At 39.0% G+C, this 16,992-nt stretch overlaps 1 protein-coding gene across 2 annotated transcripts; it reads left to right on the top strand.

The window, feature by feature from the left end:
• Positions 1-640: 640 nt before the first annotated feature.
• Positions 641-15,352, top strand: cul3b (cullin 3b). 2 transcript variants are annotated; one of them, XM_020095174.2, is made up of 16 exons: positions 641-923; positions 3,915-4,112; positions 6,163-6,276; positions 6,593-6,753; positions 7,064-7,178; positions 7,331-7,559; positions 7,816-7,961; positions 8,490-8,666; positions 9,377-9,547; positions 9,789-9,896; positions 11,335-11,459; positions 12,419-12,515; positions 12,882-13,013; positions 13,207-13,393; positions 13,802-13,947; positions 14,192-15,352. In XM_020095174.2, the coding sequence occupies exons 1-16, from the start codon at positions 861-863 to the stop codon at positions 14,321-14,323; spliced, it is 2,301 nt and encodes a 766-aa protein (XP_019950733.1). In that variant the 5' UTR covers positions 641-860; the 3' UTR covers positions 14,324-15,352. The 2 variants fall into 2 exon arrangements, with proteins under 2 accessions (XP_019950733.1, XP_019950732.1); XM_020095173.2 differs by having other exon boundaries at positions 12,879-13,013.
• Positions 15,353-16,992: the final 1,640 nt, after the last annotated feature.

The following is a 16,992-nucleotide window of genomic DNA, read 5'->3' as shown; positions in this document are numbered from 1 at the left end:
ATAACTAAAGCTGAAAATCTGTTTTGATACAGGTTTAAGGCATTTTTCTAGCCGAAATACCAAATATTTCCTGATTTCTGCTTTTCAGATGTGCGTGTATACTGCTTTCCCTTGTGTGTACTTTAACCATTATAAATGATGAGGTCTGGAGCATAGAATGGACAAAAGAAACATCCACATCATCTCTAGTCAGCAGATTAAGAGATGAAAGAAAATAATGAATCACAATTCTGTAGAGAATAATTGAAAATCTCTATCAACCAGCTGCAACAGTAAATAATATGATATTATAAATAGTGATACATGATAATAATAATTATCGCAATCATATTAATTATAATAGTCATATTAAATAGTAGTACTGTGAGTACTCTTACTTTTCATTATTTAAGTAGGCCTACATATTCCTGATCATACATACGTGTTGTCACTTATGTACTTTTTTATTAACGACGTGTTTTCAAAGCGTGAATCAGTAGTAGTAGTAGTAGTAGTAGTAGTAGTTGTTGTTGTTGTTGTTGTTGTTGTAGCAGTACATTAGTGATGTATTATTCCTCTACTGTAGTTTTCGTGGTTTTCGTTCAGGTGCCAGAGAAGTTGACAAGTAGTTCAGATGTTGATTTCTCGCGTGAGTTGGGCTACGCGAGCTCTGCGCAATGAGAAGTGCAGCTCCTCCGCCATTGCTGCATGAACAAGTCTCGGATTTGGCGTCGGGCTGTCAACAATAAACTTGCGGCGCCGGGACGCGGAGCTACGAGGTCGAGTGAAAGCTCGTCGGCTGCTCCTCAAACCAGTCGCCACCCCCGTCCCTCCCCGGAGAACACGTTCATGTGAATACAGAGCCCACGGACGAGGCAACCATGTCCAATCTCAGCAAAGGCGGCACCAAGAAGGACACCAAGATGAGGATACGGGCCTTTCCTGTAAGTGCACGCCGCCGTCGGTGCTCTGCCTGCCCGTCAGGCGGCGACTCGACCACCGTGGTCTGGGCTGCCGGCTACATGCTAGCATGCTAACCAGCTGGGCAGCAGAAATGACTTGTCTGTACGTAAACAAAGTGCAGCCGTCAAATGTCCAGTCGCCCTCCCTGCGGTCGGTTGGGAAGTTTATCTGCTAACCTCAGAGACGAGTTTCAAAATCAACTTTCACTGTCTTTGACGTTTTCAAACCTCTCAAATCCAGAAACCTTCGCTTGCAGATGGGCTCAGTCGACATGTAGCCGGGGCTAGCGTTAGCAATGGCTCTTGACACTTGTTGTTTTGGCTGCCTTTAGCTTTCTTTACCACATGCATCCTGTGTGGTTGTGTCTGAGCTTTACATTTGACTGACATCTCCATAGGAGGATAATCGCTAAATTTCCAAATGCATGCTAGCATAAGCAGCAACGTTAGCACAGCTGTAAATGGATGCTAACAAAAAACATACAAGCCAGCTAACACTAGTTCTTGCTTTGCATAAATGCCTCTGATGATTCAGAGTCCTGTTTTTGTTTTCAATTCTTTGGTAATAACCGTGATGGAGGATTCGCCTCCTCGTCGACCTGACACTCCCTTTGTCTGCTAGTCACTGAAAGACCTCATTTATGAACTGACCTCATTCTGCTTTAAATGAAATGTCAGCCTGTCTGTGACTGTACATGATCCAGTAATCTCAGGTTGTGTGATACTGACAGTGTGACCAAGTCTTGACAGACTTACATGCTGCAAGGGCAGCATCTTTAAATGCATGTGTTTGGACATGCCTGTGGAGAGGCAGCTCGAACTGTTCCTCCTCACCAGAGGTGGCACATGGGAAGTTTTCTCCTGTGGCCGACGTGTGTCTGGCTATTGTGAAGCCCACAAACACAATGAGGAGAAACACTTGAGTGTAAAATCTTTTGAGGTTTGTTTTTATAATGATACACCTTCTTATACCATGTTCCCTTCCTGATACAGATTCCTATACCTGTACTTAGCGTATTGGCCGATACAGAAGTACCGATCTGATACAAATTCATAATATATATATAATGTATTTTAAAAGTTGTATGCTAGAAACCCAATATTGCTATCATTGCTGTGTGGTGTGGCTCAGGGGAAACCCTTTGAAAAACAAATACATACAGAAAAACTGTTTTTTGTTATTTTGTCTAGTTTGACAGAGATAAATGAAAAAGAACACAAATTTAAAAAAGGTAGACATACACAACAATTCTTTCATTAATTAGTTTGAAACTTAAGTATTTGACACAGTACATGTTGCTGTTTTACTTGTGGGTCTTTACAGCATGAAATATTACTAAATTGCATATATTTTAGCTAGGTCTCTTTAACTATGCTATTTGAAATCACTTCTTCATCACCGTCCTAAAAACAGTACTCACCAGTGGCAGTACAGCACAATTGCTGTTTTCAAGAAGCAAAGAAGATGTGATTTCCAGCTAAAGAAAATTGCAGTTTTATTTGGGTGGTATTGGATTGGTGCATAGATTTCCATTCTCGCAGATTCTTGACACAGCATTTTTGGTTGTACTGGAGACATTTCCAATGCTGATATCGGTATTCAGACATCTTTAGATGCGTTCCAGCTCAGTGCAGAATTGCATGGTTGTCACTCTGTGTGGGTGACTAAAACATCCTCTCTCCTGCTCTTCCTTATTGTGAAGAATCAGACACATTTCCAACCACACCACACAAACTGAAGCTCCCAGTGTTTAAGTTGTATTTGAAAGGTTTTATTGTGCATATTGTCAGTTTAGTCACATTTCGAAATGTAGACGTTTGGCAGATAACACAAAACAGAACCACACCTGAGTATTCTCACAATTATGCACATGCGTTATTGTTCCTTCAATACAGACTGACTGATCTTTATTATAACACGCCCTACTTGATTTAATGAGTTGGAGCTACTGTGGCGCCACAACCAAAAGCAAAGATTCTTCAGATTGACAGTTCCTTTTCTTCCTCAAGCACACTTCAGTGGGACATTATAGAAATTAAACATTTGACATTTAATCTTTCTGGGATTGACTGCCTTACTTTATGCCAATAATTAAATGGGTTAATTTGGTTTTAAGTAAGATGTCGTGGGTTTAGTGACAGTAAATCAATAAGAAAACATGATTTATTTAAAAAAAAATCACACTCGCCACAAATACTGGAGCAACATACCACTTATAACAAGGCATCTCAACACTTCTAAAGAATTTAAAAAGTGCCTCTTAACCCACAGAGAGTTATGTTATACCTCTGTTGTTACCTTTCTCTCATAAAAAGGTGTAGTACTGAGGGAAGCACATTTGTTCAGTCTTTCTTTTGCTATGTATTATTTAAATACAACTACTGTCTCCTGTGGGTTGTTTGAAATGTGCTGTGATGGTAACTGCTCTCGGCTGAGCTGTTAGCGTCGCTGTAACATTAGGACGTTTTGATGTAAGGCAGTATTTTTTTCCTGACTGATTCTTCCAGAACTTTCTGTGAGGTTTCGTAAAGATCCTGTATTATTTGCGATAATAAGAAGATGCTTCTCCAGGGGAAGAGGTGCCGCCTTAGAATTTCAGCCTCGGGCAAAAGGGCCCTTTACCATCACAATAATTTCACAGATGTGTGAACAGACAGCAAAGATGTGGGAGCATATTAGAGGCAGGAGGAGTATGATACAGATATATTAATGTGGTTCATTCTCAATAACAAAATAAATGATTAAATAGTGTCAATTGATGTTTATGAAACATCACAACCCTTTTCAAACAGGTTATGGTTATTAAAGGGACTAATCAGGTAGTGCTATTATTCTGCATCTCAGCCCATGGCCAACATTTCTAACTCAGAAAAATCAGAGGTAAATCTGTTCAGAAGTTAGAGACCTTTCTGAAAGCATTGCTTCAAATAATGAAATTTGATGATCATTTTACTATTGGCTGTCGTTTGCAGATGACAATGGATGAGAAGTATGTCAACAACATCTGGGACCTTCTGAAGAACGCCATCCAGGAGATACAGAGGAAGAATAACAGCGGCCTGAGCTTTGAGGAGTTGTACAGGAACGCCTACACAATGGTGCTCCACAAGCACGGCGAGAAACTGTACACGGGCCTACGGGAAGTCGTCACCGAACACCTTATTAACAAAGTAAGTCTAACAGAGATTATGGGATAACACGGTTGCAGAACTTTAAGTACATTTTGGCAGCGCCGGTTGGGATTACACACTCCGTAGTAAACACATTAGTTATTCCTTAACCATACGACCCCTTAGTATTTTGAAATGCATGTATAAAAATATCACAATATATTTAACAAGCAAATGTGTTGTTTTGAGTGAAGAAATAAAAACACCCAGAAAGGTCCACCAGTGACGCTTGCTTAATTTGCCAGACACTCAAAGTCAGTAGTCAACAGAATTATTGGATTAAAAACAATTGATTAATGTTTCTGTTTTTGTGTTCGAAAGTCTATATGACTGATCTGTCACCCAAGCTTGTAATATGCAATCACCGATACCAGTTTTTCCCATGAATTATCTTGAATGTTACTGCACACCATATTCTAACGGCAGTTTTATATTTCATGATAACATAAGAGTTCTCCTTATCATTTTCATTCAAATGTGGTGGAGCTGGATCTACTTTGAGTAAATGCTGCAGCACAAGCTGAAGTCATGTACATTTTTGACCGTTATTCTCCCTCTCCATTTACTATGATTATAATCACTGCTCATTCAAAAGGAATTAGATGTATTGATTTAATTGATTGAATATTTTGAGCTCAACATATGGGCTGTTTGCTGGGTATTTATTTTCAGATCTTTTTACTCGAGTCTTGTCTTGTGGGGGTTTGCAAAAAAGATCACCTATACCTTGGTTTGCCATATTTCTCATTTCTGTGACTGGGCTAACCCTATTTTTTAACGACAACTTACAGAATGCAGGTTTCTCAAATGGACATTTAGTTGAATTATTTAACTGGAGAAATACATTGAAATTAAATGATCTTGCTAGATGTCAGTTAATTTGATTATTCTAAGCAGTATTCAAGGGAGGGCAATAATGCTGATCCTGTTACTATGAGATTAGTATGTTGTATTCCCAAGTTTAGCTTTTCACTTATTTGTTGCTGCATATTATTTGCATCAAAGTGTCACTGTGTGATGTTTGTAGTAGAGGCTTCTGTGCAGATACTCACTGAGTGATATTTCAGCAGGCGGCTGTTGTGTATCAGCCAGATGGTTTAACAGCTTAATGAAATGCACATTCTCAACTTGACAGGCTTAGTAAATTAGCAGCGAGGGACTGTCAACAAGAAGCAGATCAAAGAAGAGACACCTGACACTGGAGTGTGTTATATTTGCTAATAATGATCCAAATATCACTTCCAAAGAAAGAGACCAGTAGTGGTAACATGCAGCCTTGAACATTACAAACACATCTCAGACACTTCAACCAGACCCAAGTTTTGAAAACAACTCAAACATGACAATTTTCTTTTGCTTCTCAGCCGTTCTTACATCTTACAGTACCATTCTTCTTCTCAGTTGGTTTTATGTTTGGCCTAATGATTTCTGTCATAAATAATTGCCGACAGAAGGATTTGCAGATTAGAAATGACTTTGAACACTGATATTATTTGAGTCTCAGCTGAGTTTTTCGCACCAGTACTGAACAGGTGGACAGGGCAGCAGGTGAATTGTAAGAGTTGTTATAACAGCGTCATAATTAATTCCATATGTAAACCATGAGTGTGCATTATGAGTCTTTGAATTAGGAATGATCAGATAAATGGGTCTGTCTTCAACATTCAATGTTGTAAAGTAAAGTAAGAAGTTGTTGACTGTGTGAGGTCATGGTCCATTGTAACACGAGGAGCAGTTTATAATTCATCATCTCTGTTCTGAGAAGATGAAAAAAGAAAAAAATAAGGTCGGTGTGCCCTTAAGAATCTGACTCGACAGAGACTTTAGTTTACAGTGCTGAGTCACGCTGCAGTGTGACTATTATCAAGCTGTTTGTTGTGTGTCTTTCTAGAAGAGAGTCAGCTTGAGTTAGAGCCATTTTTTCAGTTCAACAACACATTTTAAGTTTCTTGTTTATGGTCAAGCATTTTGTTAACACTTTCACTGCAGACCTTCACTTTAAGATGACCCCCCTCTTATGTGCATGTGTGTTTGTCTGTTTCACTCACAGGTAAGAGAAGATGTCCTCAACTCCCTAAACAATAACTTCCTCCAAACCCTAAATCAGGCCTGGAATGACCATCAGACAGCGATGGTGATGATCAGAGACATCCTGATGTATATGGTGAGCAGCTGATGTTTCCCAAGATTCTCACACATTTAGGCCACACCCACACTATGATATTTTAGTTTAACAAGGCATCACTGTTGCTGCATTTGAGTCTGGACAGGCAGAAGCAGAAATGTTTGTAAATATTGACGCATTCACTTTCTGATTGGTTCTTATCAGTCTCGACACGTTTCCCACACTTTCTTTCAAGCCTTTTTCAGACATGACCTCCAGGTAAAATCCGGAGAATTGGCTAAAATGTTGATGACACAATGCGAGAAAAAATGTGTGTCATGTGATGAATCTCTCTTTTTTTGTGTTTGTCTCACAGGACCGAGTTTATGTGCAGCAGAACAATGTAGAGAACGTCTACAACCTGGGTCTGATCATCTTTAGGGATCAGGTGGTTCGCTACGGCTGCATCAGAGACCACCTCCGACAGACCCTCCTGGACATGATTGCTCGCGAGAGGAAGGGGGAGGTGGTGGACAGGTAGGCAACATTTCAAACACAGGTTTTATTTCATGTAGAAGTAATTTACATGTTTGTTCGATCTCACAGTTTGTGTGTTCCAGGGCTATCATACAGTAGCTACACAATTCATTTATGAAATCAACTGCTTATAGTGATCATTTTGGCCCAGGAAACACATGATCATTATAAGCAGTTTCCAACGCAATTACTTTAACTTGAGCATCCACAAATATTCTCTATTATTTCCATTTTATTTAATATTGAAGCGTTTGTGTAGAGTCTTAAATTACTGTTTGTGCTGACGACATTTGGTCTGTTACTCCTCCAGGGGGGCCATTAGAAATGCATGCCAAATGTTGATGATCCTCGGCCTTGAAGGGAGATCTGTTTATGAAGAAGACTTCGAGGCACCGTTCTTAGAAATGTCTGCAGAATTCTTCCAGGTTTGTGAGAGAATTTCCCCCTGCTGATCATTGTTAATTATTTATGTGGATCCCTGTTAGTTGTTGCCTTGGCTACATCTTCCCTCTCTGGGATCCATATAAAAAATACAGTGTCAATCATTTTCAAAACATATTTTTCTTGGTTTATTTAGATGGAGAGCCAAAAGTTCCTTGCAGAAAACAGTGCCAGTGTGTACATAAAGAAGGTGGAAGCCAGGATTAATGAGGAGATTGAGCGGGTGATGCACTGCCTTGATAAGTCCACGGAGGAGCCAATTGTCAAGGTGGTGGAGAGGGAGCTCATCTCCAAACACATGAAAACTATCGTGGAGATGGAGAACTCAGGCCTCGTCCACATGCTCAAGAATGGCAAAACAGATGGTAAGCGCCCTGTTGTATGCAACTTATACTACAGGTGTTGGTGGAAGTTGGTCATCTATCAAGATGTATGTTTTAGTGGATCAGTAATGCCATTACAATGTCTTCTTGCATCAGAGAGTTTGTTGATATTGTTCAGAAAAACTCAATTCACCTACACGTGCAAATAAACCATCTCTCAAGCAGATCTGAGCAGTCAGCCAGTAGAAATAGATTTCTGATGTGTGTGTGTCTGACTACTGTGAATATCCATCTACAGACCTGGCGTGTATGTACAAGCTGTTCAGCAGAGTTCCCAATGGGCTTAAGACCATGTGTGAATGTATGAGCTCGTATCTGCGGGAGCAAGGCAAGGCTCTCGTGTCGGAGGAGGGAGAAGGAAAGAACCCTGTGGATTACATCCAGGTAAGGTGCTCTGTTAGCAGGAGGCCCTGCAGTGCAAGTATATGGATATTGTAAAAAGCAGGAAAAGTGTGTGAAATTTCCATTTAACCCTTGTTGTAGCATCTAGCCTTGTTAGAGATCATGCAGTTATTTCCCCCACCTAAGCAGACATTAGCACGCCGTTGCGTGCCAAGCCTTGATCATAATGCACTTCCCAGCAGAACCCCTGAGACTGGCCACAAACCAAGATGGTCAATGCCTTCAACTGCATTTTGTTGTTGCACTGTGCTGAATAATGTGGGAGGTTATTAAAGTGCATAGAGAGAATGTACTGTATTTGAAAGATTCTGTTTTAAGCTCCTGTGTAGAATATTTTCAGTGGTTTGCAAATTTACGCCTACATTCCTGCTGTTATTCGGATCCAACAGACCGCAGCCGCTGTGGTTTTTATTCTATTAGATCGACCTTTCTCGACTGTATCTACTGTCGGAGCTTTAATTTCTGTGTTAAGCTACTACCTGTACAAACTTCCTTGTCTCCTTATTACAGGGTTTGCTGGACCTGAAGTCCCGTTTTGACCGTTTCCTCCAGGAGTCCTTCAATAATGATCGGCTCTTCAAACAAACTATTGCTGGTGACTTTGAGTATTTCCTTAACCTCAACTCTCGCTCACCAGAGTACCTCTCACTCTTCATTGATGACAAACTGAAGAAAGGCGTCAAAGGAGTGAGTGATCTTCTCTTTTTTTTCACTTGCCCTTAGATTTCTATGAACTTATTTAGTATTTGATGCCAACACTGAAACATAGCACCATTTAAAATTTTTAAACAAAAAAACATACTAGGAAATACCCTTATTATTAGAGCCTGGCCAATACATCCATTTGTCAATAATATCGAATGATAAAAGTCTTTCTCAGACACATTGGTATCTGTTTTTGTTTTTACCGAAATGCACCGATGTGAAAACTTTAATATTATGGAATAAACAATGCAGAAAACTGTGCATTTATGTTTACATTTCCTTAAAAATATGTTTATTTTCTTCATTCAAGTTGTATATATTTGGTTGTATTTGTGTTTTCTTTTTCTTTATAGTTACTGATAATGATGTTTATGGATATCTTAACAGGAGAAGTGGTCCTTATCATTTTCATTCTAATGTGGTGGAGCCGGATCTACTTTGAGTAAATGCGGCAGCACAAGCTGAAGTCATGTACATTTTTGTTCCACTGCAGTTAAGAAAATTTGATTCAAAACACATGACTAAGATCAAATTTAAATCATTTTATATGTGTATTTCCGTTTAGTAGCTTGTTTTGCCTATCAATGCTGATCAGGAGAGCCGCTGCTAACCTCACCTGCTGTGTCTTCTGCTCACATGATGGATGTAACCTGGTCCCCTTGTCGCTTTTTTTTTCTTCTTTTTTCATCCAGCTGACAGAGCAGGAGGTGGAGTCTATACTAGACAAGGCCATGGTGCTTTTCCGCTTCATGCAGGAGAAGGACGTGTTTGAGAGATACTACAAGCAGCACCTGGCCCGCAGGCTGCTCACCAACAAGAGCGTCTCTGATGACTCTGAGAAAAACATGATCTCAAAGCTCAAGGTGAGCCCGATGCGAATGAGATTTCAGTCAAGGTTTTCATGGAATAAAAAATGGAGAGAAGTGAGAAGCTCCATTTTAAGGATTTAAAGTTAATTTAATGTAAAAGTACATGACAAAGGAAATTTAAATAGAGGTTATGTATAATTCGCCTGTGTCCACTTACCGCTGTTAAAAATTGACAGTTGACAGATTTGTTGACCACCAGTTTTTGATTCACCTTCCTCTGTTCTTCATTGCTCAGACGGAGTGTGGCTGTCAGTTCACTTCTAAACTGGAGGGCATGTTCCGGGATATGAGCATCTCTAACACCACCATGGATGAGTTCAGACAACATCTACAGACAACCGGGGTGAGGAGACACAACACGCCACATCTCGTTCTGTCAAATTAAAGAGCCCACTTGTTATCTGTAATCATTACATGGCTGCTCGAATGACTGATCATTGCTGTGTTGCTCAGATACATGAAAACAATTATCCAGCTAACTATCTGTGACCTGGGAAAACACTGGGCTAATTTCCAGTTGTGCTGTGCTGTCACGTGGCTTTATGACACAAGAATTAGACTCTGTCACTGTGTCTAGTTGTTATTGTGACTTCAGTGTACATGTTTTAAGAATACTTTTCAGCCATACCTACAGATTTTATTGTAATTTGTCTTAGTCTTTCTTGGTGTCTAGGATGTTTTCTTTATTTTCTGTTATCGGCTATGTTGTAAATGAGGTCTGTACCTCGATGTATTCCCAAGTTAGAATAAAGGGTGAATGAATGAAATGTAAAGTTAACATATTGGCACCTGTGGGGTGATTATAAGCGGCGATAATCTGCAGCAGGAGAGACCCATTAGATTTAGTGTATAATAAAAAAGACATCTGTTTTACTGCCCTGTATTAAAAACCCACTGAGTACCTGTAGTGTTCAGTAAACAGCCTTCAAGAGACAAACAGCTTTTGCATAAGTACTATTCCAGAATCTGGTTGTTCTTGTCTAAACATTTCTTATGCCTTCGCACCGGCGACAGCCACGAGCCGGAGGCATTATGTTTTTGCATTTTCTGTCAGTCCCATTCCTGTGAACACGATGTCTCAAGAATACCATGAGGGAATTTTCTCAAATGTACTTAGACATATAGGATGAACGGATTAGATTTTGGTGGTGATTTGGTTTGTAGCCTTGTGAAGGTGATATCTCTGGAGTCAAGGATTAACTCACTTGATTTTAGCAGCTGAAGGTCATGGTCACTGTGGCCTTACAAAGTATGTCTAAGTTTATTTTTTTACGTGATTATCTTAAGATCTGCTTTTGGTTGTCAAAGGGTCATGGTAACATGGCCTTGCATTGTTTTGAACTTGATATAGAGCTTCTTCTTGGTAGCAAAAGTTCAAGGCCACAGTGGCCTCATAAATTATCTTAATGTTATTCTTCAACATGATATCTTAAGATCAGTTTGAGGGAATGTCTTCAAATTTGGTACAAACTTTCACTTGGACTCAAAAATTAACTGATTCGATCTTGGTGCCTGGAGGTCAACGATCAAGGTCACAGTGACCTCATGTTACCTTGAGTGTGACTTAAAGGACTGCTCATAGGGAAGTTCTTTACATCTGGCACAATTCACTTGGACTCACTGATAAATTGATCAGGTCACAGTGGCTTCAAAAGAACATGTTGTTGGCCTCTTGAATGTGATATCTCAAGACTGCTTGAGGGAATTTCATCAACTTTGAATCAGTTGTCACTTGGACTCAAAGATAAAGTGATTATTGTCCTGTGTTTTTCTAACGTAAGGTGTCACTTGGAGGAGTCGATCTCACTGTGAGAGTCCTGACCACGGGATACTGGCCGACACAATCAGCAACACCCAAGTGCAATATCCCTCCTTCGCCGAGACATGCGTTTGAAGTCTTTAGGAGGTTTGTATGTTATTATACTTATTGCACAGAATAAGAGGCATATTGTTTAATATGAGCTTGTGTCTGTGTGAAAAGAAAGTATATTAAAGAGCCACATTATGGCCCTGTTCAGAGCTGGTTTTAACATCCATCCTGAGAGATCTGATCACAAGTGGACAATGTTAAGTTCGTCTGGTCAAACCTGGCTTAAATATGCATCCTGAATGTGTCTCCTGTGACAGCTTGTGGTAGGATCTCACTTTCCCACTCTATATGCAAATAAATACATCATTTCTGTTTGAAAAGATGTTTCTGTAGTCTATATGTGTATTTTTGTGTTGACACAAGCAAGTGAAAAGGAGAGCGAGATCAGGAGGGGCAGACTGGCTCAATGCACAGCTGGCAGCTCTACTATGGAATCAGATTTTACCCATTTGAAAAGAAACTAGAAGTCATCATGTCGTGGTCAGCGTTGATAGTGGGGTGATGTCCACAAACAAATCAATGTATTTGTACTTAGAAATGTTAAAATACTTTTAATACAATGTAAAACTGTAAAGTTCAGACCAGAGCAGACCTTCATATGTGACCAAGGACACATTTGCGTTCACACAGCGAAATATTGTGGCCACATTGCGTCCCATTCCACCTTTGAATGTGGTCTGAGTGATCATATCTCAGGATACATTGAGGACGCATTTGAGTGTCACACCTGAACGCACAGCGCTCAGATCAAGGATGTGAGTACCAAAGTCTCTGTTTTGTTACACGGGAAGCTGACCACAGTAACAATACTTATCAGTTCTTGGAGATGTGATCTTGTGTCAATTCCATGAAAAATAATTCATGAATAAATTGGTGCTATGCTGTGTTGTTAAGGTCTACTCCTGTTGCCGAAAGAACAAACACTTCATTTGGATTAATTGTAAAACATTGACTATTCATAGAAACTAACCTACAGTGACTCGACTCGTTGGCAGGTTTTATCTTGGTAAGCACAGCGGCAGACAACTCACACTGCAGCACCATATGGGCTCTGCAGACCTAAACGCCACCTTCTACGGCCCCATCAAAAAGGTACATGCTTCAAAATAAGATTATTATAGCATATTTACAGTGTCACATGAGTGTTGGAGAAATACTTACCTTTTAAATGTACTGCTGGAAACATAGTAACATTGACGTAAACACAAAAAATAAGTATTATTAAAAATAATTAAAAGGAAAACAAGTCATTATTTTCAAGCAGTAACCTGATCAGCACTGGTAGACTGCCTGGTGTTAAATGTATCATGTAATTATATATTTTTAAGTTGTGATAACTTTCTCCTCTGAACGTTTACATTTTCAGGTTTTCCAGTAACGGAAAACATAATGTCTGGTAGAAAGAAATTCTGAACCATGTTTTTAGATTGTGGTCTTTCATTGACTTGACACCAGGAGGATGGGTCAGAGGTCGGAGTGGGAGGAGCTCAGGTGACGGGCTCCAACACAAGGAAGCACATCCTGCAGGTCTCCACCTTCCAGATGACCATCCTCATGCTTTTCAATAACAGAGAGAAGTCCACCTTTGAGGTACAGTATTTAACACCTCAAATTTCAACACAATATTCCATGTGTATCACAGAAACATTGTTCTACGCCAAAAACAACAAACCACATCCTGATGATTTCGCTTGGATAAAGTCCTTGTCATTCGAGTTTTTCTGTCTGTTGCATCTTGGGTCTTGTGGTCTCATAGCCCCGAACTTAATCTCTCCACCTGTAGGAGATCCAGCAAGAGACGGACATCCCAGAGAGGGAGCTTGTGCGAGCGCTGCAGTCGCTGGCCTGTGGGAAACCCACTCAGAGAGTTCTCACCAAGGAGCCCAAGTCCAAGGAGATTGAGAATGGCCACGTGTTTACAGTCAATGACCAGTTTACCTCCAAGCTGCACCGTGTCAAGATCCAGACAGGTGCATAAGAAGTTTTCCGATTAGAACCAAGATTTATTTATTATTTTACATCACTGGTAAAAATGACACTGATATTGGCATCAGAAATGCCTCCAACACCGCCAAACATGCCAACTGCAACATCTCTAATTATTGGTGCATTGTTCTCTATAGTATTATTATACTTCATACTCCATACTTTACTCAGTGTGTTTAAAACTGTCTGATTAGCAGTGCAGACACATTAGGTGTTTCAATACTGTAATGTCACATTGCCATGTACCTCAGTACATTTAAAATGTTTGACATACTTACCATTACCTCAACATTAATAATTCATACAGTTACTCTGAAGAAAGAGGGTATATGTTTTTAGTGTGATTCCTCCTTGTCAGTTTCATTCACCTTCCACTCCTGTTCACTTTGCAGTGGCTGCTAAACAGGGCGAGTCAGACCCAGAGAGGAAGGAGACACGACAGAAGGTGGACGACGACAGGAAGCACGAGATCGAGGCTGCAATTGTTCGCATCATGAAGTCGAGAAAGAAGATGCAGCACAATGTTCTAGTAGCAGAGGTCAGTCAGTTGAAACATTTGCTGTTGATTTAAAAGGAAAACTTGACCTAATATGCTTTAGTCTATTTTAAATATTTCTCAGTGAACATTGTCACTGAATACACAGCACATTAGGCTGTCCTCAGTGAGCCCCCTAGTGGTGAATGATGGGAGTACAAGATGGGAGCTGGTGTAATAAGGTTGAAATCAAGGTGATGATGAAGAGATTTGAACATACTGACCACTGTCTTTTATGTCTCTGTAGGTCACACAGCAGTTGCGAGCACGATTCCTCCCTAGTCCTGTAGTCATCAAGAAGAGGATTGAAGGACTCATTGAGAGGGAATATTTGGCACGAACACCAGAGGACCGTAAAGTGTACACTTATGTAGCGTAAAACAAGTGAATTCAATGAAAGCTAACATCGAGTTGAGAGTTTTTTTGTGGACTGCTATGCTTTGAATGAACTTGGAAGTGCTTTCATCATTGATTCTGGGAAACACTGGGAAGCTTAACTCTTCTTCCATAAATTGTGTAAAAAAGAAAAAAAAAGACAAACTAAATCATTCATGAGATGGGGGAGTTTTCTAGCAATATTAGATTTCTTCTGCTGAGAAAAATGAGAGGAGGGGATCTAGTTTTGTATAAAAGTCATGTTTCTTGTGGCCTTTGGCGAGAATTGGGCGAGCCTGTTTGCCGTTTAACTACGTGCTATCAAGAACAAGCGTCGACATGTTTAAAGCAAACGTGTGGCTACATGGAGACCAAGAAAACATTTGAATTCACTCCCCTGTTTTAAATGTCGATGTCAGTGTGTTACGTTTGTGTTTTGTGGCACAATGATGGCTGTACAGGTTGACAGACACTCTTGGCCTTTTTCTTTCCACAGGATTTTAAATTTTCAGAAGAGGACAAAGTGTTAGCTGGTACAGACCTGGTTTACAACAGCAGTGAATACATTTTGAGTGCTTGAGAAATCACGAAGAGTGCTTCATTTATGTTGCAAATACTTCGGGGTTTTTTGAAGTTGTTTTAATTACCGCACCTCACTTCGCTGAAATATTTAATGCCATTTTTACAATATTTGTGCCAGGTCTGTACTGGTGGTTTCAGAGATCGAGAGCTGCAGCTTCACAGAAAAATCTCCATAAATGCCGTCTGGTCTCTCATGACACATTTTTCACTTCAGGCCTGCTCTGTGATCGGCCAAAAAATAAAAACGATCTCCTCTCTTTGAATGGAAGGTTCCTCGTGGTGCAGGTTTCAAAGAGGATTTTTTTCATTCTCGACTGCATTTTGAACAGGTGGAACGAGTCCAGCGCTGTGTTCTAATGTGTACAAATTGTAAAATAATTATTGTACTCACTGCTAAGGTGGATTGTACAGGGCCTTGTTTTCATCATATTAAATGTAGAATTAAAATAAATTATGGGTTTTTCTGTTTCTTGTTAACCATCTTTCATCAGCAGGCCTGCCCCTTTAACCATGATTAAAGTTTAATGTTATTGGCAAGCCACAGTCAAAATTGTGATTTAAGTGTAATGCTTTTCATTGCAACCTGATATTCATAAAATAACCACTCACCTAATCTTTTTAAGTTTTGTTGAAACAGTTCAGAGTTGTAGATTTAACTAAGTTCATTGTGGAGGCTGTGATTGTGCTGCTATTGAGTCATACACATTGTTTTAGAATATTTATTTTTTGGTATAAAATGAGCCAAAAAATAGAAAAAAGTACACCCTATCTAAAACTGTTTCTGCATTGTTAGATTTTTCATCGGGGGAGTCTTTCTTCAAAAAAAAAAAGAGTTGATTTTACTTTCCGGTCATTTCTATTTAAAAAAGATTTAGTACATTGTTTGATCTTTAAGACCAGTGCCATACAGTGACATTATTATAAATGGGCATTATTAAATTAAATGACTACTGGGGGAAATTATGTTAATAATTACATGGTTTTAGTTTTTGAAATAACAACTACTAGAATTAAATACATGTAAACACTGTTGGTGTAGAAGACGTAGGATGAAAAAAGATGACATACTCAACTTTAATTTATTAGAATGTCAAATGCAGAACCCCCCCCCCCAGTCTCCATATCTGAAGATAGGCTGTGTTAACAACAAAACTTCAATCCTTATGTCTCTGTTATTATTCATTTCAAATAGACACATTTTTCTTTCTTCCTTTATCATTGTTTTTTTGTATCTCAGTAATTATATTTTATCACTGATGTTGGTTGCATCATATATTCTTAGTTTTTTATTATCTTGATATACTTTTTATCTCAATTTATAATTTTTTATCATCTTGATATACTTTAATATCTGAATTTAGTTTTTTATCATCTTGATATACAGTTTTTTTAATTATCTTGATACAGTTTTTTATCATCTTTATATACTTTTTTATTTGAATTGAGTTTTTTATCATCTTGATGTACGGTTTGTATTATATTTACATACTTTTTTATCTTGATGTACAGTTTTATATTATATTTAAATACTTTTTTATCTTGATGTATAGTTATTATCTGGACATATTTTTTATCTTGATAAACCGTTTTTAATTATCTTGATGTACTTTTTGCTCTTTACATACTTTTTATCTTGATATACTTTTTTTTATCTTTACATACTTGTATTATCTTGATATACAGTTTTTAATTATCTTGATATACTTTTTTTTATCTTTACATACTTGTATTATCTTGATATAAGTTTTTAATTATCTTGATGTACTTTTTGTTCTTTCCATACTTGTATTATCTTGATATAAGTTTTTATCTCGATGTACTTTGTTATCTCGTCCTCTTGTCAGAGGGTGGTGTACCTCTGTACCATCGAGCAGTGGATGAGTGTTTAATGCTCTTAGCAAACACAGTGTTTAATGCACAGGCTCCTCTGCTCTGCTAAAGCTTCCTGCTCCGTCTGCTCCTTTGTCCTCGTGTTGTTAGACGCCTGCCATCTGCTCCATGTTATCATTACAGGCGGATTTCGATCCAAAGTAGCTGCTGCTCCCTTTCGCCCACACTCAGACCCAGGATCTGTCGGTGGACATGATTCAC

This window comes from Paralichthys olivaceus, chromosome 11 (genome assembly GCF_024713975.1).
Source record: "Paralichthys olivaceus isolate ysfri-2021 chromosome 11, ASM2471397v2, whole genome shotgun sequence".
NCBI lineage: Eukaryota > Metazoa > Chordata > Actinopteri > Pleuronectiformes > Paralichthyidae > Paralichthys > Paralichthys olivaceus.
Note: the sequence above shows the minus strand (reverse complement) of the source record. Positions and strands in the feature narration are given on the sequence as shown.

Excerpts from the sequence above, each read along its gene's own strand:
- cul3b (XM_020095173.2), top strand. The coding sequence starts at position 861 with ATGTCCAATCTCAGCAAAGGCGGCACCAAGAAGGACACCAAGATGAGG. Across the intron at positions 7,962-8,489 it reads ACCCTGTGGATTACATCCAG|GGTTTGCTGGACCTGAAGTC; the intron begins GTAAGGTGCTCT and ends TCCTTATTACAG. Across the intron at positions 13,394-13,801 it reads CCGTGTCAAGATCCAGACAG|TGGCTGCTAAACAGGGCGAG; the intron begins GTGCATAAGAAG and ends TTCACTTTGCAG.